Genomic DNA, 22,959 nt, shown 5'->3' with positions numbered 1-22,959 from the left:
AATTTCCAGCATCTGCAGATTTCCTCATGTTTGCGTATCAGAGTTGTGGTCCTTTTTAGGATTTGTCAACTACTATAACAGGTTCCTGTCAAACCTGATTGCTGTGCTCAACCCTTGAACTCATTACTGTAGATCAGGATGAAACGGCAATTTACAAAACACTGTAAGGTGGCTTTCCAAAAGGCAAAGGAAATGGTGACATCAGACGCTGTACTCTCACATTATGATGCAAGTCATCCAGTGAAGCTTGTCTGTGACGATGCCTTGCCTTATGGTATAGATGTAATCATGTCACACGTTATTATAAGTATTGGAAGTGAACGCCCCATAGCCTTTGCATCATGTTCCCTTACTGGTGAAGAGAAAAATTTCAGATTAAACAGAGAGCACTTAAGTCTTGTTTGTGATGTAAAACATTTCAACCAGTACTTGTATGGGAGACAGGTTACCCTCATTACTGATCATCAACCACTGGTGCCCATATTCAATCCACAGATGGGTGTTCCACTAACAGCAGCAGCATGGGTGCAGAGATGGGCTCTGTTTCTGGGAAGACTCAATTACAAGATTGAATTTAAGAGGACAACTAATCATGGAAATGCTGATGGATTGTCCCATTTATCCTTGGAAAAGGGAATACTGGAAACATTTACAAAGAGGAGACTCCTCTTGACATACGCAACACGAGTGAATCTGCAGATGCTGGAATGCTGGACTCCTCTTGACATATTCTCCCTAATGCAAATTAAAAGTCTCCCTATTATAGCAGTGATAATCCAAAGGAAAACCAGAAAAGACACCATACTGTCTCAGGTCTACATGGCCACTCAAATGACTGACATATAACCATATAACAACTACAGCACGGAAACAGGCCATCTCGGCCCTTCTAGTCCATGCCGAACGTTTACTCTCACCTAGTCCCACTGGCCCGCACTCAGCCCATAACCCTCCATTCCTTTCCTGTCCATATACCAATCCAATTTTACTTTAAATGACAATACCGAACCTGCCTCTACCACTTCTACTGGAAGCTCATTCCACACAGCTACCACTCTCTGAGTAAAGAAATTCCCCTTGTGTTACCCTTAAACTTTTGCCCCCTAACTCTCAAATCATGTCCTCTTGTTTGAATCTCCCCTACTCGCAGTGGAAAAAGCATATCCATGTCAACTCGATCTATCCCCCTCATAATTTTAAATACCTCTATCAAGTCCCCCTTCAACCTTCTACGCTCCTAAGAATAAAGACCTAACTTGTTAAACCTGTACAGCAGAAACTCAATTTCCCCCATTTTTTGCCAGCACTGGGTGAACTTACCCTCGATGAAGGTTGCCTTAAGTGGGGATTGAGAGCTGTTGTACCACCCAAACTAAGAGCTAAAATGTTGGTGGAGCTACATGCTGATGATCCAGGCATTGTCAAAATGAAAGCGTTGGCTCAAAGCTTTTTCTGGTAGCCTGGGATAGATTAGCAGATCGAGCAGTTTCTATGTGCTGTTTGGGATACAAATACATCCTGAAGAAAGGTATCCAGGGCTGCCAGAACTAATTCCTGCAGTCCCAGAGTCAACTCCTACAACCACCAAGGAGGAAGCTCCAGAATATGAGATTGTTTCACAGCCACATCTCATCAGAGGAACTCAGCAGGTCAGGCAGCATGTACAGAAAGAAATAAACAGTCAATGTTTCAGGCCGAGACTCTTGTGCAGGACTTCAGAGATTCATGCTGATTGTGTTTTATGCTGTGCCTTGTCTGAGAGCACCATTAAGCAATAGGAAGTGTGCAGACACAAATCAAAGCAAAGAAGACAAAGAATCAAGCCTTGAAAGCAGCAAGCGAACACATAGACAAATGCTGCCCATCATTATGTATGTCAGCCACAGGGTAGACTGTAGAAAGGGGGAAAGCAGCAAGCTAACAGATAGACTAATGCTGCCCATCATTATGTATGTCAGCCACAGGGTAGACAGGAGAAAAGGGGAAAGCAGCAAGCTAACAGATAGACTAATGCTGCCCATCATTATGTATGTCAGCCACAGGGTAGACTGTAGAAAGGGGGAAAGCAGCAAGCTAACAGATAGACTAATGCTGCCCATCATTATGTATGTCAGCCACAGGGTAGACAGGAGAAAAGGGGAAAGCAGCAAGCTAACAGATAGACAAATGCTGCCCATCATTATGTATGTCAGCCACAGGGTAGACAGGAGAAAAGGGGAAAGCAGCAAGCTAACAGATAGACAAATGCTGTCCATCATGATGTATGTCAGCCACAGGGTAGACATTAGGAACGGACGGGCTCCCGCTTGCGGAAGCGACAAGCGCGCCGCTTCGCCGCCTCCCGCAGTGCGCCTGCGCGCTGCACCGGACGTCCGGGCCGGATAATGGCGTCTGGTTGATGGAGTGGTTTTGTCGTATTCTCCCCCTCCGCCCGGTGCGTCTGTTTCTTTCAAGCTTGCGGAGAAAGCAGAAAACACGTTAAAAGAGAGCAGAGGAGTGTCTGGAGCCGGCTTTTTCTCAACCGTGAAGTGTCAGGAACAACTCGACCGCACCTTTTTTTCCCCTTCTTGTTTCGCTTTGCACGTCCGCGCATCTCATGGCTGGGTTGGGGGTGATCATGAACGGCGTGAGGGAGAAGCTGGAGGCGGTTCTGAACGTGGCCCTGCGAGTGCCCAGCATCATGGTGCTGGAGATGCTATACCGATGGGACGTGAGTTCCTTCTTCCAGCAGATCCAGGCCCGCAACAACAACAATCTGCTCTTTCAGTACAAGTACCTGGCGCTTAACCTCCACTATGTCGGTGAGTGTAGATCCTGAGGGTCTCTCCATCTCGGTGCATTGCAAAATTTAGCCTGCTTTTATCCAGTAAGATTTAAAAACGGCTCTCGGCATTTCACATTTGCTGCCCTCTGTATTGTGACATTTCATTGACCCTGAACTTCAAAGCCACGTCCATTCTCTCACTCCCCCACTCCTCACCATCTTAGCCCTGAGATGCTCATGAAGGAGATTACTTGAATACAGGTTTATTTTGCGCTCTTCCATCCGCAGTTATCTCTGACCTAGTCCTTGAGAAGACAAAATAAAAAGCAGCTGAGATCTTACGATTCTCTCTCTCTCTCTCTCCCTCTCTCCCCCGCCCCCGACACCGGCAAAGCAGTAAAAATTAAACTGCAAGTAATCTACAAGAAATTCAATGGTTCAAGTAGCTTCTGTAGGTGGGGTGGTGGCGAAATTGACGGCGTTTCGGTTCGAAATCCTGTTTTCAGGCATTGTGTCTCCGGTGTAAGTGTCACAGAAATCGAAATACTGTAGATTGAAGAGTCTACGAATGTTGAAATCTGGACCAATACGCAAGCAAACCGTAGGAACTAACTACCTGTCGTTCAGTCCGAATGAAGAATCTTGACCCAAAACATTTATTATCCTTTTCCCTCCTTGGATGTTCCCCGACCTGCTGAATGCTTCTAGTTTTTCAATTGCTTTCGCAGAAATAGTTGTTTTATATTTGTAAAATGCTATCATTAAACTGCAAATACTTGTGTAACTGTAGATTTTAATGGTTTATGATTTGTGTTTGGAAGCAAGATTTTAAGAGTATTAGAAACAGATAACATGTTAGTGGTTCCAAAGTAAAGGAGAAAGGTTATGTGTTGAACCAGGACTAAAGTTGTGGGCATTTGGTAATCTCAGTGGAGTAAGTTAAGGAATTTGGGAAGTTGGAGGCCCAGAGAGACAGGAGTGAAAGATGTGCATTGTAAATTTGCAGCGTTGACTGACAAGAAGGTCAAGTATGCCAGGCTGTTGAGTATTTGGCTTACTTGAAAAATGACCTGCATGCCTTTGAGCCTATGGGGAAAATCAGCTTCACGTCTGTACTCTTGAACATTCTTTTGGGTTTTGAGTGCAGACTGGTTTGCTGTAGTTTGCAGGACCGTGAACCAGCTACCTTGTAAATTCTTCTACAGTAGAAGTACTTTCTAAAGATTGTGATGATCAAGGGTTTAATGAACTTCAGGAAGTTGGTCAAAAATACAGTAGATTACAGTTAATTGGGTCATATTGGGTTTGGTACATTTTGTCCCAATTAAGCGGCTGCCCAAATTAGCTGGTTTCATGGAAATAGCTAAAAAGGTATAAAAAAGACAACTTGAGTAACAAATTAACTATTTAAATGAAATTCAGAACAAATTAGAATGCTACCAATACTACTGCAGCACTGTAAAATTCTGTATTATTTCCTCATACTTGTTGACAGAGGAATTCATCCATGTCGCATTCTTTTGACTGGAAATGAACAAAGTTAGCTCAGACACCTAGTGCAGGTAATGGGCTGCATTCATACAATGCTGACAATGATTGCATCCTTCCAGTCTTCATTTTCATTGTAATATTTAAGATCATTGTTGATATCTTCAAAGTAGTTCCTAATTTGTTGAAGTAGTGAAATTGTTTCATTTTTCACTCCTGGCCATTTCTCCTGGCATGTCCAAAACTGAATGCTTGAAACCACAGTGAGCAAAACAGTTCCATATTCTCTTACTGCTTATTTCTCACCAGCTGTTAGTAACAAAAATCACTGCCGTTTGAGTCTTGTGTCTAACAGCCACGTAAGTGCACAGGACTGATGCTAATTAGAAACTGTTTGACAACATTTTCCTGCTCCAATTAATTGGCATTGTGTCCCAAATAAATGGATTCCTGGCTATTTTCTCACTTATCCTTTGTTCTTCAAGTGTTGTCCCAAATAAGAGGCTGCCCCGATTAACCTATGGACCAATTAACAGGAATCCATTGTATTTGAAATAAAGGGAAACTAAAACCTGATGATCAATACATGAGGGTTTTTAAAAGAAGTGCCTGCATACACAGTAGATCGATTAAAATGTTACTGACAAATTAAAAGCAACGAACCTGACAACCATTTCAGAAAGGAAGTATTGTGGACCGGTTAATTAGGCATAAATAGAAGGGTAACATGCTGAAAGCTGGGGGGGGGGGGGGGGGGAGGGTTTAGTAAATTACTCATGAGAACCAACACAAGGCAAAGGCAAATGCTGTTTGATTACTGTCATATTTTTTAAATGTTGTAACTTTAGGAGCAGGGTGGTGAAAACATATAATGTAGATTTTTAAAAAGTGTTTAAGTTGGTAAGAGTCAATTAAGGAAATTAATATTCATGGTCATTTATCTGGAGATTGTTGCTTCATGGGCAGCAAATAGTGTGAATAAAGTTAACTTGTTACTGAACAAGATCAATGATAAGGAAGCGGATTAAGTGTAAAATATTGATCTTCATGATTCAAAGTGAGAAGAGCAGGCAAGGGTGCACTGTGATGACAGAGATGTAGATTAAATTGTCATTAACAGGACAGATAAAATATAATGACGGTTAATGAACAGCTTAGACCATGTCGGCATTAAGAAAGATGGTGTGCTGGAACTTTTGAAAAATATTAGGATGGGTAAATCTCTGGGGGCCAGACGGGATATACCACAGGTTTCTTTGGGAAGTGAGGGAAGAGATTGCTATGCCTTTGGCAATGGTCTTTGCATCCTCACTAGTCATAGGATCAGAAGATTGGAGAGTGATATATGTTATTTCCTTGTTCAAGAAAGGCAGTACAGATAATCTTGAGATAATCTTGAGACCAGTGAGTCTTACATCTGTGGTGGGCAAACTATTAGAGAGACAATGAGCATTTGAAGAAACATAGTCTGATTAGGGATCGTCAGTGTGGCTTTGTGAGGAGCAGGATATGCCTCACAAGCCTGATTGAAGTCTTTGAGGAAGTGCCAAACCAAATTCATGAAGATAGAGCAGTGGATGTGGTTTATATGGATTTTAAAAAGTTGTTCAACATGGTTCCACATAATAGCCTTATTTAGAAAGTCAGGAGGCATCGGATACAGGAAAACTTGGCTCTGTGGATTCAGAATTAGCTTGCCCAAAGAAGGGTGTTCTGCTGGGATCTATTCAAGGACCCCTGCCCTTTGTGATTTTCATAAATGACTTGGATGAGGAGGTGGAAGGTTGGTTAGTAAATTTGCTGATTATATGAAGGTAGGTGGAGTTGTGGATAGTGTAGAAGGTTGTCATTGTGAATGGTGTGGAACTGAACATTGGTAGAATGCAGGGTTAGGCTAAGAAGTGGAAAGTGGAGTTCAATCCAGAAAAGTGATACACTTTGAAAGTTTGAACTTGAAGGTGGACTACAACGTTATTGGCAGAATTTTTAACAGTCTGGAGGAAAAGAGGAATCTTGGGGCCAGTGTCAATAGATCTCTCAAAGCTGTCGTGCATGTTGAGAATTGGTTATGAAGGTGCATGGTGTGTTGGTCTTCATTAGTCAAAGAATTGAATTCAAGGGTCATGAGGTAATGTAGCTTTATAAAATTCTGATTAGACCACACTTGAAGTATTGTTTAGTTCTGGTCACCTCATTTTTGGAAGGGTGTGGAAGCTTTAGAAAGGGTGTAGAGGAGAGTTACCAGGATACCGCCTGAATTAGAGAGCATGTCTTATGAGGAAAGATTGAGTGATCTGGGGCTTTTCTGTTTGGGGTGAAGGAGGATGAGAGGTGACTTGCTAATGCTGTGCAGATAATTAGGTACAGATAGAGTGGACAGTCAGACTTTTTCCCAAGGTGGCAATGTCTAATATGAGAAGGCATAACTTTAGGGGAATATAGGAGGGATATATGAAAATGTTAAGTGTATGGAACTAGGGATGTTGTAGAGGCAGATATGTTAAGGACATTTAAGGGACTCAGGCTTATGGATGAAAAATAAGTGGAAGGTGATATGGGAGGGAAAGGTTAGTTTGATCTTGGAGTTGGTTAAATGGTCAGCACGTCATCATGTGCTGAAGGGCCTGTATTGTGCTGTACTGTTGTGTTCTATGTTAATATGAGGATATTGAATTGGTAGGAGAAAGTTACTTGAAGGTGAGAATGAAAAATGTTGACATTCAGAGGTCATTGGATACATCACAATGGTAATATACCATTAATAGATTCAGCCACCATTCCACCGAGGAATCTATTTTTCCTGTGTGCCTCTCTTTTGCACCACTTTTATGTTAGATGTTCTTGGACAAAATGTATACAAATGTAATTTTGACTTTCCTATTTTGGTTAAAGGCTTGTTGGATAACCATTTAATTTTTTTGTTTCTTTTTATTCAAAACTTGAACATTTCTCCTTTTAAATGGGTAATTCACTTAAAAACATGCATTTACAGCAGCGTTAGTGCAACAATTTATTTGAAAGGAATTGGAACACAAAACTGTGGAAGTCTTGGATTAGATACTGTTAAGATACGGCAACAGTGAATATAGAATTGAGACGGTCTTTTTTATAAACAAATAAACATTTATTTAAACTCTGCTCAATGAAAATGAAAAGTAAACAAACGACTAACTTAACCAGAAGTTAACTGCTGTATGGCAAGTCGAACAATTCTTAAAGCAATAAATGCGAACACATTTCTTAAAGTGATAACTGCAGAAGTCCAAATGATTTATACAGTGAATTAGGAGAGACTTTACTGAAGTAACAAATTCCTCGATGACGTGACATTACTGCTGATCCGAGCTGAAATATGCCTTGCCCAAAGGATTCACGATAAAGGAAATAAAAATGACTTGAAGGAACTGACCTTTTCCTTGGCGAATAACACTGCACCCAACCCTTTCTGCTCTTACAATGCAGGGGTTATCTCAGATACAGGTTACTATTTCTGGAACGAAGATCCAATAAGGTCGATCCTGTATTACTGCTGATGACACCAACTTTACTCGATCCTTCGGGTTTCCGTACTTCCATAAATCTTCACTCTCCAATACTTTAAAATTAAATTGAAGATACATCAAGCATAACTGGCAGTGATTTTCAAAATTGCCAGCACAACGACAATGTACTTTATAGTAAGAATTAAAAATCCACGTTAAAACAAAAACTGCGTCATGAAACCAAATACGCAGCATAACGGAGTAACGGACGACTTAAACGACATCCCAACAAAAACTCCTGCGTCACAGCAGGCTTTCCCTGTTTTATACCTGTTGGAACAGGCCATCACATGGCCTCACACTGGTGGGAAAATTACATCATGTGACCTCATACTGGCGGGAAAATACTTCACCCCACCATCACAAGACCATTACATCACGCTCACCAGATACTCAATTACATCATGGTCACAAGACAATCACAAGATACCCACGAGGTATGTAACAATACATAGATTAAAATTAAATTACTATAGATGCTGAGGCAGTTGGGAGGATGGGCCTCATTCCCAACTTACCCAGCTGTACAACACACCCTGTGACAAGAAGTGTCCCTGATGATAACTTGGAAAACACAGAAGTCACCTCAATGTCTGTAAAATACTGATGATGAAATTCAGCATTGACCTGAGTGTTCTAGGATAGTCTTTGGCTATCCAAGGAAAATATAACTATAAGATTAAGACCTCATATCTCACAAAGCTCATAATTCTTTGGGCTGTCAGCCAGTACACTCTTAGACTAGTTACAGACATGCCTTAAGTACAGTACAGATATAACTAAAGCCTCTTTCTGCAAACTCCTTGATATTGCCAGATATGATAATCAATGTCAGCTTTCATTCCTGTCATTGAGGCACTCATTATACCCCATCATACAGGTCATACCATTTGCAAGAAAAGATTCAACTATGTTCTTTAGACCTTAGAGTTTTGCAATGTACCCACTTAATTCCTCAGAATTCTTGGGCCACTGAAATGTGGCAATTGTGTATGGAATTTGGCATAAACCAACAAGTTCTGAGGCACCATGTCCAAGTTATTTTCCCACTTGCTCTGCAAGCATACTTTGCCATACCTGCTTTAATGCTTGTAAATTCTGCACTGTTCTCATTGGTAACCTTGGAATCCAGACAGAGTGGAAATAAAGTCAAATTAGATCCGAAGGGACTGTCTGATAAGACAACTGCAGCATCTGGAAATCTGATATTTTTTAAAAAATGTTAACAGTTCTGTTGCGTAATAATTGTGGAAAGGTAGATGGTTAACATTTCAGATTTGTAACTATTTTTATCAAAACAGTTCATCAATTAACCTGCAATGTTAATTCTGAATCTTTTTCAATTCGATGTTGTTAATATGCTGGATATTTCCAGCAATTTTCTTTAAGCAATGTAGAACTTTATTTATACTGTATTTCATCTTGATTTCTTGGAAGAAGAATTGGAAGGAATGAGTGGAGGTTCATTAGGCAGATTTCCAGTGTGAGGAGTGATGAAAGATTTAAGTTTAAAAAGTGTGTATCCTCTATTTGATTTGTATTGAATTTCTCAAATGCTTAATACTGGGAGTTTGTTTACTCAGGTTGGGGAAACTTGAATAGTCAATTTGAAATTGAAATGAGTTTTAATTCATTTATTTCAGTTTTGTGGACACTAGGCAGTGGCAGCTTAGCTGTAGAGTTCTTGTGTCGTGTTTGATGATTCTTGTGATTTTTTTTTCTCTGATGAGAAGTATGACTGCACAGATTATGCCTGACTCAAGTAATTCTGATATTACAGTTGGCCCTCCTTATCCGTGGAGGATTGGTTCAGACCCCCTGTGGATACCAAAAATCGGGGATGCTCAAGTCCCTTATTTAACCTGAATCAGTATGGTGGTCTTTAGGACCCAGCAGAACCCCGGACTTTATTTAACATGTTCAGAGCAGTGGGCTTTGGGACCTGGCGTAGCTCTGAATCCGCAGTGTTTCTGTTCACAAAAATAATCACGATCGGGATTGAAAATAAGGTGGAAGTAATAAAGTGATCGGAAAGAGGTGAAAGGCCATCGGACATTAGAAAAGCGTTAGGCTACAGTTGGTCAATGATTGGAACAATTTTAATGGAGCATGTAAAAGGCCTTGCTCCGATGAAAGCTATAATTATTACTAAGCAATGCAGTGGTTTAATTATTGAAATATGTACGTTTCTTAAGTGTTTTATATGCATAGAAAGGAAAAATATGTACTATATACTAAGAAAAATATTTGACTAACTGACGCTAAATAATACCGGATGTACCTGTTCTGACTTCAAATCCGACTTAAAGAGGACTCAGGAATGGAACATTCATAATCCGGGGACTGCCTGTACTTTTAAGTCATTTCTAGATTATTTATAATACCCAATACAATGTCAGGGGGGCGGATAGGAGATTTAGGGGGGAAGATCGGGAGTCTCGGATGGTATGTTGCTTCCTTGGTGCCGGGGTCCGAGACATCTCAGATCGGGTGCAGGTTATTCTCGAGAGGGAGGGCAAGAATCCAGATGTTGTGGTCCATGTAGGGACCAATGATGTGGGTAGGATGAGTGAGGGGGTCCTGCGTAGGGAGTTCAGGGAGTTAGGTGCGAAGCTGAAGAGCAGGACCTCCAGGGTAACAATCTCAGGATTGCTACCTGTGCCACGTGCGAGTGAGGCAAGGAACAGAAAGATTATAAAGATTAATATGTGGCTGAGAGGATGGTGCAGGAGGGAGGGCTTTAGGTTTGTAGATAATTGGGCTTTGTTCCAGGGAAGGTGGGATCTGTTCCGAAGGGACGGTTTACACCTGAACTGGAGCGGTACTAACATTCTTGCAGGGAAGTTTGCTAGTGCTTCTTGGAGGGGTTTAAACTAAATTTGCAGGGAGCGGGGATCCAGAATGTGAGAGAGGATAGCAAGAGGAAGAATAAAGGACAGGTGGGGACTACACAGTTCCGGAATATTAAGTGTGTAGTAGAGAAAGGTGAGGCGGAACAAGTGATAAGGAGGACACATGTACAGAGGGATGGTCTGACGGAACATGGAGTTAAATGTGTTGAAAGAATAAGTAAATTTAGGAAGGACAACAAAATTCTAGGGGCATATAGCCCGATGGGAGTTCGGGGAGCTGGGTTAAGGACAATAGGCAGCGATTCAAACAGAGAGAGGAGAAATGGGCTAAAAATTCTATATCTGAATGCACGAAGTGTCAGAAATAAGGCGGATGAGCTTGAAACCCAGGTGCGAATGGGTAACTATGATGTTGTTGGGATAACGGAGACATGGCTGCAGAGAGATCAGATCTGGGAAATGAATGTACAAGGGTATACGTGCTATCGTAGAGACAGAAATGTGGGCAGAGGGGGTGGGGTGGCCCTGTTGGTGAGGAATGAGATTCAGTCCTTTGCAAGGGGGGACATAGGGTCAGGAGAAGTAGAATCTGTGTGGATAGAACTGAGGAACAGTAAGGGCAAAAGGACCCAAATGGGTGTTGTCTACAGGCCACCAAACAGTAGCATGGATATTGGGTGCAAGTTCAATAGGGAGTTAACATTGGCATTTGGCAAAGGTAATGTTGCAGTAGTTATGGGGGATTTCAACATGCAGGTGAACTGGGAGAATCAGGTTGGTGCTGGACCACAGGATAGGGAGTTTGTAGAGTGCCTACGGGATGCATTCTTGGAACAGCTTGTACGAGAGCCGACCAGGGACAAGGCTATTCTGGATTTAGTGTTATGTAATGAACAGGATTTGATAAGCAATCTTGCAGTAAAGGAGCCATTAGGAGGTAGTGATCATAATATGATAAGTTTTTATCTGCAATTTGAGAAGGATAAGGGCAGCTCGGAGGTGTCAGTGTTGCAGTTGAACAGGGGAAACTATGGAGCCATGAGGGAGGAGCTGGCCAAAGTTGACTGGACGGATAGCCTAGCAGAAAAGACAGTGGAACAGCAATGGCAGGTATTCTTGGGAATAATGCACAAGGTGCAAAATCAGTTCATCCCCCAGAGAAGGAAGGATTGAAAGGGGGGAAAGGGGCCACAGTGGTTGACAAAGGAAGTCAGAGATTGCATAGCATTAAAAAAAGGAAGTATGACAGAGCTAAGGTGACTGGGAGGACAGATGATTGGGAAGTTTTTAAGGAACAACAGAACTTAACTAAAAAGACAATACGGGGAGAAAAAATGAGGTACGAACGCAAGCTAGCCAGGAATATAAAGGAAGATAGCAAAAGCTTTTTTAGGTATGTGAAGAGAAAGAAGATAGTTAAGAACAATGTTGGGCCCTTGAAGAATGAATTGGGTGAAATTGTTATGGGAAACAGAGAAATGGCAGAAGAATTTAATGAGTACTTTAGATCTGTTTTCACTAAGGAAGACACAAGCAATCTCCCGGATGTATGGATGGGCCAAGGACATAGGGTTACAGAGGAAATGAAACAGATTGACATTAGGAAGGAAACGGTGATGAGAAGACTGATGGGACTGAAGGCTGACAAATCCCCAGGTCCAGATGGTCTGCATCCTAGGGTACTAAAGGAGGTGGCCCTGGAAATTGCGGATGCATTGGTAATCATTTTCCAATGTTCCTTAGATTCAGGATCAGTTCCTGAGGATTGGAGAATGGCTAATGTTATCCCACTTTTTAAGAAAGGAGGGAGGGAGAAAACAGAGAACTATCGACTTGTCACCCTGACATCGGTGGTGGGGAAGATGCTAGAGTCCATTATTAAGGATGAAATAGTGGCATATCTAGATAGCAGTGATAGGATTGGGCCGAGCCAGCATGGATTTACCAAGGGTAAATCATGCTTGACTAATCTGTTGGAGTTTTTCGAGGATGTAACCAGGAAGTTAGACGGGGGAGATCCAGTGGATGTAGTGTACCTCGATTTTCAGAAGGCATTTGATAAGGTCCCACATAGGAGATTGGTGGGTAAAATCAAAGCTCAGGGCATTGGGGGGAGGGCATCGGGGGGAAGACATTGACATGGATAGAAAACTGGTTGGCAGATAGAAAGCAAAGGGTAGCGGTGAATGGGTGTTTCTCGGAATGGCAGGTGGTGACTAGTGGGGTGCCACAGGGCTCGGTATTGGGACCACAGCTGTTTACAATTTATGTCAACGATTTAGAAGAAGGCATTGAGAATAACATCAGCAAATTTGCTGATGATACTAAGCTGGGTGGCAGTGTGACATGTGATGAGGATGTTAGGAGAATTCAGGGTGACTTGGATAGGCTGGGTGAGTGGGCAGACACTTGGCAGATGACGTTTAATGTGAATAAGTGTGAGGTTATTTGGGGAGTAAGAACAGGAAGACAGTTTATTATCTGAATGGTGTAGAGTTAGGTAAGGGAGAAATACAGAGATCTAGGAGTCCTTGTTCATCAGTCACTGAAGGTGAATGAGCAAGTGCAGCAGGCAGTGAAGAAGGCTAATGGAATGTTGGCCTTTATTACAAAGGGAATTGAGTACAAGAGCAAGGAAATCCTCTTGCATTTGTACAGAGCCCTGGTGAGGCCACATCTGGAGTATTGTGTACAGTTTTGGTCTCCAGGGTTAAGGAAGGACATCCTGGCTGTAGAGGAAGTGCAACGTAGATTCACGAGGTTAATTCCTGGGATGTCTGGACTGTCTTACGCAGAGAGGTTAGAGAGACTGGGCTTGTACACGCTGGAATTAAGGAGATTGAGAGGGGATCTGATTGAAACATATAAGATTATTAAGGGATTGGACAAGATAGAGGCAGGAAATATGTTCCAGATGCTGGGAGAGTCCATTACCAGAGGGCATGGTTTGAGAATAAGGGGTAGGTCATTTAGGACAGAGTTAAGGAAAAACTTCTTCTCCCAGAGAGTTGTGGGGGTCTGGAATGCACTGCTTCGGAAGGTAGTGGAGGCCAATTCTCTGGTTGCTTTCAAGAAGGAGCTAGATAGGTATCTTATGGATAGGGGAATCAAGGGATATGGGGACAAGGCAGGAACCGGGTATTGATAGTAGATGATCAGCCATGATCTCAAAATGGCGGTGCAGGCTAGAAGGGCCGAATGGTCTACTTCTGCACCTATTGTCTATTGTCTATTGTAAATGCTATGTAAATAGTTGTTATACTGTATTGTTTAGAGAATAATGACAAGAAAAAATAGTCTGTACATGCTCAAACAACGAGTGCTGGAGAGAGAACTTCTGGGTTTTCCTGATCCGGGGTTGGTTGAATCTGCGGATAAGGAAGGCCGACTGTATCTGTTATGAATTCCTCAGTGTTGAAATAGCTATGTAAATGGAACTGTTATTAATATTTCAAGTACTGTATACAGGGACACTAGTTAAGTTTAACTCTAATTACATTATTGCTTCTTCTTGCACTCCATCTATGACAGTCAAAGAATTTGGGAGATCATAGTTAGCAAATATTAGCAAACAAACAGATAAATAAGCAGAATGTTTATTTTCTCGAGAGCTGGACAAAGTTTACATAGATTACAGTCACCATAATTTGAGTGTTTTTTTCTTAATTAATGATTTGATAATTCAGCGTTTCATTAATTTGTAGCTTTCTATGACATTGCAAGCTCTGTCTTGACTTTAAATCTTAAAAATTAGTATTGTGAAAGGCATTTTGTTCAGGCTTGTACAGCTTCTTGTCACTGCTGTTAATTTGTTAATAAGCTCCTAGTTGTAACTTAGGGAAGCAGAGAGTAGTTTTAATGCTGTTATCAATGATACAGATGGTATAGGTTACAGATAGTATAAGTGTGCTAATGGATTTTTATAACTGTTGCTTCTATATATGGTATTGAATCAGCAGGATTTTGCTCAAAGCAAGAAGTAGTACATTCTGAAGCTCAGAAATAAAAACAGAAAATGCTCAAAAGTTGAGAATTTACTTAAGTAAAGGTCTTCAACTTGAAACATAATCTCCTGCTCTCTGTGTATGCTCCCAGACCTGAGTTGCTCCAGAATATTGTTGATATTTCAGTGTGATTTTACTATAGTCCTCAATTTCTCCTTGTTTATTTGATTGATATTTCTTGTGGGTTAAAAAATTTACATTGCTGTCCTTTGGCAAGATAGTTAAATGCCCAGTCCTTGTAGAGGGATCAGCAATGGGAAAGGTAAGCAGTTTTAAGTTTCTGGGTGTCAACATTTGTGATATCCTATCGTGGATCCAACATATTGATGCAATTACAAAGAAGGCACAACAGTGGCTATATTTCATGAGGGGTTTGAGGAGACTTGTATGTCACCAGAGACCCTAGCAAATTTCTAAGATGTACTGTGGAGAGCATTCTAACTGGTTGCATCACTGGTATGGAGGGGCTACTGCATAGGATTGGTAAAAGCTGCCGTAAGTTGTAAACTCAGCCAGCTCCATTGTGGGCAGTAGCCTCCCCAGCATCGAAGCCTCTTTCAAAAGGCAATGCCTCAAAAGAAGTGACATCAATCATTAGGGACCCCATCACCTGGGATATGCCTTCTTCTCATTGCTACATTGAGGAGGTACAGGATCTTGAAGACACACATAATGATTCAGGAACAGCTATTTCCCCATAGAACAGTACAGCACATTACAGGCCCTTCGGCCCACAATGTTGTGCCGACCCTCAAACCCTGCCTCCCACATAACCCCCCCCCCACCTTAAATTCCTCCATATACCTGTCTAGTAGTCTCTTAAACTTCACTAGTGTATCTGCCTCTACCACTGACTCAGGCAGTGCATTCCATGCACCAACCACTCTCTGAGCGAAAAACCTTCCTCTTATTTCCCCCTTGAACTTCCCTCCCCTTACCTTAAAGCCATGTCCTCTTGTACTGAGCAGTGGTGCCCTGGGGAAGAGGCGCTGGCTGTCCACTCTCTGTTCCTCTTAATGTCTTGTACACCTCTGTCATGTCTCCTTTCATCCTCCTCTCCAAAGAGTAAAGCCCTAGCTCCCTTAATCACTGATCATAATCCATACTCTCTAAACCAGGCAGCATCCTGGTAAATCTCCTCTGTACCCTTTCCAATGCTTCCATATCCTTCCTATAGTGAGGCGACCAGAACTGGACACAGTACTCCAAGCGTGGCTTAACCAGAGTTTTATAGAGCTGCAACATTACATCGCATCTCTTAAACTCTATCCCTCGACTTATGAAAGCTAACACCCCATAAGCTTTCTTAACTACCCTATCTACCTGTGAGGCAACTTTCAGGGATCTGTGGACATGTACCCCCAGATCCCTCTGCTCCTCCACACTACCAAGTATCCTGCCATTTACTTTGTACTCTGCATTGGAGTTTGTCCTTCCAAAGTGTACCACCTCACACTTCTCCGGGTTAAACTCCATCTGTCGCTTCTCAGTCCACTTCTGCATCCTATCAATGTCTCTCTGCAATCTTCGACAATCCTCTACACTATCCACAACATCACCATCAGATTTCAGAACAGATAATGAATCTATGAACACTACCTCACTATTTTATCCCCTCTTTGAGCCTTACTCATTTAATTTAATTTTTTTATTTACTAATTGTAATTAATAGTTTTTAAATTATATATTGCAATATACTGCCACAAAAAAAAATTGTGATACATGCCAGTGACGATAAACGTGATTTTGATTTGACTGAACAAACTTCATATTTTGTTTCAGTTACCTTTTCTTGTCAGAAATCACCTTGGCATTATTTTGGATTAATGCAAGTTATGATACAAGTTCGTGATATAACAGGTGGATTTTACTGTTCCAAGATGATTTCTGTTTTTGTGTTCATTCAGAGCTGGATGATGGTGCAGCAGTTAGTCCTACAGCCTTGCAGCAGCTCTTGAGAACCAGGATTGATTTTGATCCTGGAGGTAGTCTGTGTGATGTTTGGCACGTTCTATTTGGTTTTCCCAGTTTGCGCCCACAAATCAAAAACATACATGAAGTTATTTTGGTATTGTAACTTACTGTGGGGTATGTACTGAGAAATGCAATCAAAGCAGAATCAATGGGAATGTGAGAGAAACGTTTTGAAGGTGCATGAAATAGAGAGCAATGAGTTTGTGCCATTGAGAACCAGTGTGGACTGAATGGGCCAAATGGCTTAATGCAGGGGTGTCAAACTCATTTTAGGTCACGGGCCGGAAATGCAGCTTCATGCGGGCCGGATCAGTCGGACGCGTGCGAACGCAGCTTTCGTTGCCTCCGTTTTTTCAGCCTGCTCTCATGTGTCTCAGTCTCTGCTATAACTACAAAGTGTTTCACTTTACAAATTCCGTTTCTTATGAAGAAGACTGCCGAGCAAGACTGCCGAATAAACACTAAAAACCCTGAAAACCTGGTACCTGAATAAACTCAGCATTAGCCATATCATACGCCATAGGCGCTTCGATTACTGGGGCCAGCTTTAATAGTAATTAGATATTATCTCGTGGGCCAAAGATAATTCCACCGCGGGCCGGATTTGGCCCGCTGGCCTTGAGTTTGACATATATGGCTTAATGTGTTCTAATAATTAAATAATTTGAAGTGATTATTGGGTGAGAAGCCTACTCACATGTTAGGTACATTTGAAACATCCCATCAAGAAAATGTGTTCTCTTAAATCTGATAAATTGGAAAGGTCATTTCAAAAACTGGCAAACGAAATCTCAGATCCTGCCTGGTTGTCAAGTGCATTCTTCTTGAAATGTTGTACTCTAGTCAGCCTACTTTAAAATGTGACTTTCTAAAATTTTACTCGGAAGCTCAGTTTGCTGTGCACTTTTTCATCAATAAACTGCTTATCTGTTCTCAACATATCCCACAATACTCCAAAACTACTACTACGTTCTTATCACAGGTCAGTGGGCATGGTAACTGTCCAGTGTTACAGTTTATTATAATTTTAGTTAGAGTTCACTGACTTTTGGATATGGGCTTCAGAGTGGTTTTTCTTGAGGTTTTGTACTGCATTTAAATAATTAGAATGAGATAGGCACATCTGTCAGTAAATAAATGTTTTGTTTAATATATGGTTTGCTTTTGAGCCACTTGCATACTGGAATAATGACTAACATCTAAGTACCTACCAACTCAAATGCTTGGTAGGACTAAAAGAAATGTTATGTGTTGTGGGGAATTATTTTTCAGTTGTTTCTTTGTTGCCTTTTTCACCTTTACATTTTGTACCTTTTTGTCTGTTCCTTCCTTTTCTCCCTTGCCTATTCCCCTCTATGACCTTCCCATCTCTCCCTTATTTTATCTTTGTTTAAAAACATTTTTATTCTACCTTTTTTGTAACCTACCCTCTCCACTCTCTACCTGTATTCTTTCTCTGCTTCCTTCTCCTACTTCAACTCAGTGACCCTGCTGTTGTCCTCTCAGTAATGCCATCTCTCCTAGCAGTCTCTTGGCAGTCTTGATTTTCTACTCTCCCTTGAACCATGTCCCCATCCTGCCTATTTCCTTTTGACAATTCCCTTTCTCCTACCAAACCGTCATAGCAGCTGCACTCTTCCTCAACATGCCATCCCTACCCATAATCCCAATCAAAATTCTGGTCCCTATGTTCTTCTTCATGTAAAATTTTGTCTATGTGGGAGTAATGTTAGATATACATTTGTTTAAGCTGGAGTACTTTTTTCTTGAAGTAGCAGTGGTGGTGAAGGTACCCACAGAGGAGGTTTCCCATGATCTTGTAGAGTGAAGAAAAGCAAAAGAACAATCTAGATTCAATTATAATAATAGTCTTCAAATATTTGACTGAAAATGTTTGTACCAGAAACAGTTTAATACAGTAAACGTTATTGAAGGCTTGGAAATGAATATTTGTGATTGAGTGAGGGGAAAGAATTGTTGACTTTGGTGCTTTGGGATATCAGTAGTTGAAGGTCAAAGAAGAGTGAAAAATTTGAAGTAACAAATATTGAATTTGCCGTTGAGAGGAATATGCTGCCTTAAGGAAATAACAGAAGCCAACTCTAAATGCTTTGAAATGCAGTGTGCATCACCTTCAGATGATTTAACCATCTGATGAATTGTTTTCTGGCAAGGTGGTGACATTGATTTTGGATTTGACTCTAATTGGTGAAATAGAGCATTGAAATTGAGAAAGCTTGAGATCGCAGGACTTGGAAATTGTTCATGGCAGGGAACTGTTGCATTGTTCAGGGGATGTAATCTATTTTTGTGTCATTAGCACCATTTGTAGTAGGCTTCTCATTATTTGTGAACAGATATGGTAAGTTGTTTCATTAATTGTTCATGTGGATCTAGATAATAAAGCTCTTTGCTGTATTCCAGAATATGTTCTAGGGCCCTGTGCTGAAAACTGAACATAATAGGGTTTATATCGGCAACACACACAAAATACTGGTGGAACGCAGCAGGCCAGGCAGCATCTATAGGAAGAAGCGCTGTCAACGTTTCGGGCCGAGACCCTTCGTCAGGACAGGACAGGTTTAGATTGGCTATACTGAAATTGTGGTTAAGCATCAAATGTTCACACGAATACATGCAGAAATACTATAAATAAAGTTTATAGCAGCTGATATAAATTTGAACCATATTCTATCTCCTCTGATCTTTGAACAATCAACTACTAGGCTTCATCTTGTATCATTAATACATAATTTCACAAAGCATTGTCAGAGCAAATCTGACTCAGCCAATTTGGTTCTGTCCTAAAAAATATTAGATTTTTCTAATATTTCAGTTTCATTAAGTCATGTTGTCTTTGCCTAATCACATTATTCATTTTTAAATTTCATATTAATTCATTATTTGGTTCCAAATAACTGAAAATTCCTGAAAGCTTAAGTTAACTCCTCAATTGTTTTCTCTCATATAACAGCAGTTATGTGTGTGGGAACCATTCTGGAATGTAGATATGAAATGTTAGCACTATATATCCACTAGCTTAGTTGTGTTCTCAGAACCTTTGGATGCAGGCTGTTACATCCGTGGTGTCATAGGATATGAAACCTGAATTTCTCCAGTATTTTCTGTTCAAAATGATTTGCTTCAAATTATTCGGTCTCATTTAGCATTTGGCTTGTTTATTGCTTAGTTTAGTGAAGACATATGACTTGTAGTTCTTGCTCAGCATTTTCTTGATTGCCATAATTTCTACTGTCGTTATCTCTGGAAGAAATGCACGTGGTACTGGAGGAACTCTGAGGGCCTGGCAGAATATACGGAGGGTAATGCACAAATTATATTCCTTGAGCTCAAGGGTCCTAACCCAAAATGTTGATTGCCCATTTCTCTCCATGGATGTGCCCAACCTCTGAGTTGCTTCAGCATTTGTTGTTGGTTCAGATTCCACTCTCTGCAGTCTCCTGTCTCTCTGGGAGAACAGTCATTTACTTTTTGCTTTTTTTTTGCATAGTTACAAGCTCTGCATTTTTAAAATAGTTGTCAGAAATGGTGTTGGAGATGCTTTCAAATTCTGTATTTTCTATGTTTATAATTTCATTGTTGCCAAAGTCTACCAATCCTTAAACTCACTATTCTGTGGCAGTGGTCTACTACTACTACTACTGATAACTTCATCGTTAGCCACATATGGATTTCATCACTTACCCTCTTGTTTTGATTTTGATGATGGTTCTGTGCCTGGAAAGTCTTGCTTCAGGAGTGTCCAGGGTGCAGCCCTGAGCAACGTTTTGATTTTACTTTTCAATAAATGTACTTTGGAAATTTCTTAGACATTTCTTCTAATTTTTTTGTTTACTGGCAAGTCTTATCTAAATTCTGTCTGCCTACGTTATTTAGTTTATTTAGCGATACCATGCAGAGAAGGCTCTTCCTGCTCTTCGAGCCATGCTGCCCCAGAAACCCCAGATAAACCTAATTAACCCAAACCTAATCAAGGGTAATTTGCAATGACCATTTAACCTGCCGGTAATTTATGTCTTTGGACTGTGGGAGGAAACCGGAGAACCTTGAGAAAACCAGTGAGTCCTACAGTGAGGACATAAGGATACTCCTTATGGAACAGTGCTGGAATTGAACTCTGAACTCTGGAACACCCTGAGCTATAATAGAGTCCCACTAACTGCTACGTTAGTCCTCGAAAGTAAGTCCACAGCCATGGGTCACTGAGTTGAGTGAAACCTGTCCTGGAGACTGATGGCTGCAGGGCAATAGCTGTTTCCAAACCCGGCTCCCACACCTGCCTACTGAGAGGTCAAACACAGGCGGGGGTGCTGTGCACTTACTCGTTTTCTGCTCTTGACCTCAGCAATTTTGATCTTGTTCACTTTAATCGGCATGGAGTAATGGAGCCAACCATGGGTTCATGTTCCACAATTAAGAATTGACACAGCGTACACCCCAGTGATGGCCATAGCTGTACTGTCTGCTCTCATCCTTTCTGAATTACCCATGAGATCACAGAAGCACCAGTTCATATAGTCAGCACAAACTTTTATCTTTAAAAATGACATTACAGGCTGCAATCGATGGCTGTTCAGAAGAAGTACTATATTTCAAAGAATATCCAGTAGTTTTGTATGCTGTCTGTAGGATGTTGCCATTGGTTGCTGGTGCCATCTTGCTGAAATCTTGCCTGAAAAAGTCTATTCTGGTTATTAATCTGGTGAACTTTTTTTCTGAAAGACTTCCATTACATCTAATTAATAAAGGAGATCAATACACTATGTACTGTTCTAGATGTGGACTTGTCTATAATACTTGGAATAAGCTCCTGACTTTTGTATTGCGTTTTACTTGCAATAGATAAAAACAATCTGTTCGATTTCTTAAATGCAGCACTGGCAGACTAGCCTCTTGTGAATCACGCACTTGGTCGCCCAAGTTCCTTAATATCAGATCTGTGCGATCTTAGTCTGTATTTATAAATTTAACTCTGAAAATGGACAATTTTATGTTTTCTCACAAAATATTTAACTTATGAAATTTTGCTCACTTAGTTAATTTATCTCTGTGTCTTTGTAGCCTCCTTATGTCCTCCTGATAACTGTGTCATCAGGATGTTTAACAATGTTGGAGGCACAAGAAACCTCAGATGTTGGGATCCAGATGAAGGATTGTCTGTCCATTTCCTTCTATATATGCTGCCTAACATGTTGACTTCCTCCAGCTTTTTGTCTGTTGCTCAACACCCTGACCTTTCATCCATGTCATTTATAAAAATTGTACAATAAATTGAGTGTCTTTGCATAGATCTAAGTGGCACACCATGTGGTACATTTGTCAACCAGAAGGCAACCTAATTATGCTTGCTTTGTCATTCCTGTTAGCCAGCTTTTATTTTCCTCAATAATCAGGTTATTATAATTTAATGATTATCATGCTTTAATAATAATTAAATTTCTTCCCATGTTCCAAAATTGTATTGGTTAATTGGACACATGGATGTAATTGGGCAGCATGGGCTCATTGGGCTGAAAGGGTCTTTTACAGCACAGTATCTCTAAATAAGTAATAAACCTTTGGGACACTTTGCTTTCTGGAAAACAAATAAATTAAATACCATTAATGCATCCCTATTATCCAGAGTTGGTTTCTTCAATGAACCCCACCCAAGACATGTGTAAAACATGAATTCTCTGTCAAACGTGCTTGTTGACTATGCTTGATTATCTTGAATATATTATTATGTTTCCTGTTAGTCTTCAGTGATGACTTTGAATGTTGTATTTCTTATCAATAGTAAGCCAGCTACTTGCAGTTTCTCACAGAAAATGCTGGAGGAATTCAGCAGGCCAGGCAGTATCTATTGAAAAGAGTATGCTTGACGTTTCGGGGCGAGACCCTTCAGCAGGACTGGAGAACAATCTGGGCCCAAAATATTGATTGTACAGGTAGTCCCCGAGTTACGACCGTCCGACTTACGGACAGCTCATACTTGCGAACCAAGGAAGGAGAACGGCATCCACCATTTTAAGTCGGATCGTGACGCTGTCTGCCATTTTAAGTCATTGCAGTTGACACTGTGTTGAGTGTGTAACTTTGTATTTGGCTTAAATTTTTCTTAGCTGGATTCACCCTGACCCCGTGCCCCCTTTTCCGGTCAGCTGGTGGCGCAGTGAGATCAGCGCCGGGCTCAAGAATGGAGGTACCCGAGTCTGATCCAGTGACAGACCACTTCCGAGCGCACTCTCCATTCGTGCCGAGTTGATGTCAAGCTCGCACCTCGACCTTGTTTAAAAAAAAAACACTGCCACCTCCGGTTTAAATTCCCATGC

The 22,959-nt window shown here is 41.0% G+C and overlaps 1 protein-coding gene across 1 annotated transcript in view; it reads left to right on the top strand.

Moving 5' to 3' along the window:
• Positions 1–2,369: 2,369 nt before the first annotated feature.
• rnf145a (ring finger protein 145a) overlaps positions 2,370–22,959 on the top strand; it is a 152,013-nt gene continuing 131,423 nt past the window's right edge. The window contains exon 1 of the mRNA XM_073067889.1: positions 2,370–2,801. Coding sequence (XP_072923990.1) covers positions 2,597–2,801 — 205 coding nt within the window. The 5' untranslated portion in view covers positions 2,370–2,596. The remainder of the gene's footprint in view (positions 2,802–22,959) is intronic.

Source organism: Hemitrygon akajei, chromosome 15, assembly GCF_048418815.1.
Source record: "Hemitrygon akajei chromosome 15, sHemAka1.3, whole genome shotgun sequence".
Classification (NCBI taxonomy): Eukaryota; Metazoa; Chordata; class Chondrichthyes; order Myliobatiformes; family Dasyatidae; genus Hemitrygon; species Hemitrygon akajei.
This window is presented reverse-complemented; position numbering and strand designations above follow the sequence as displayed.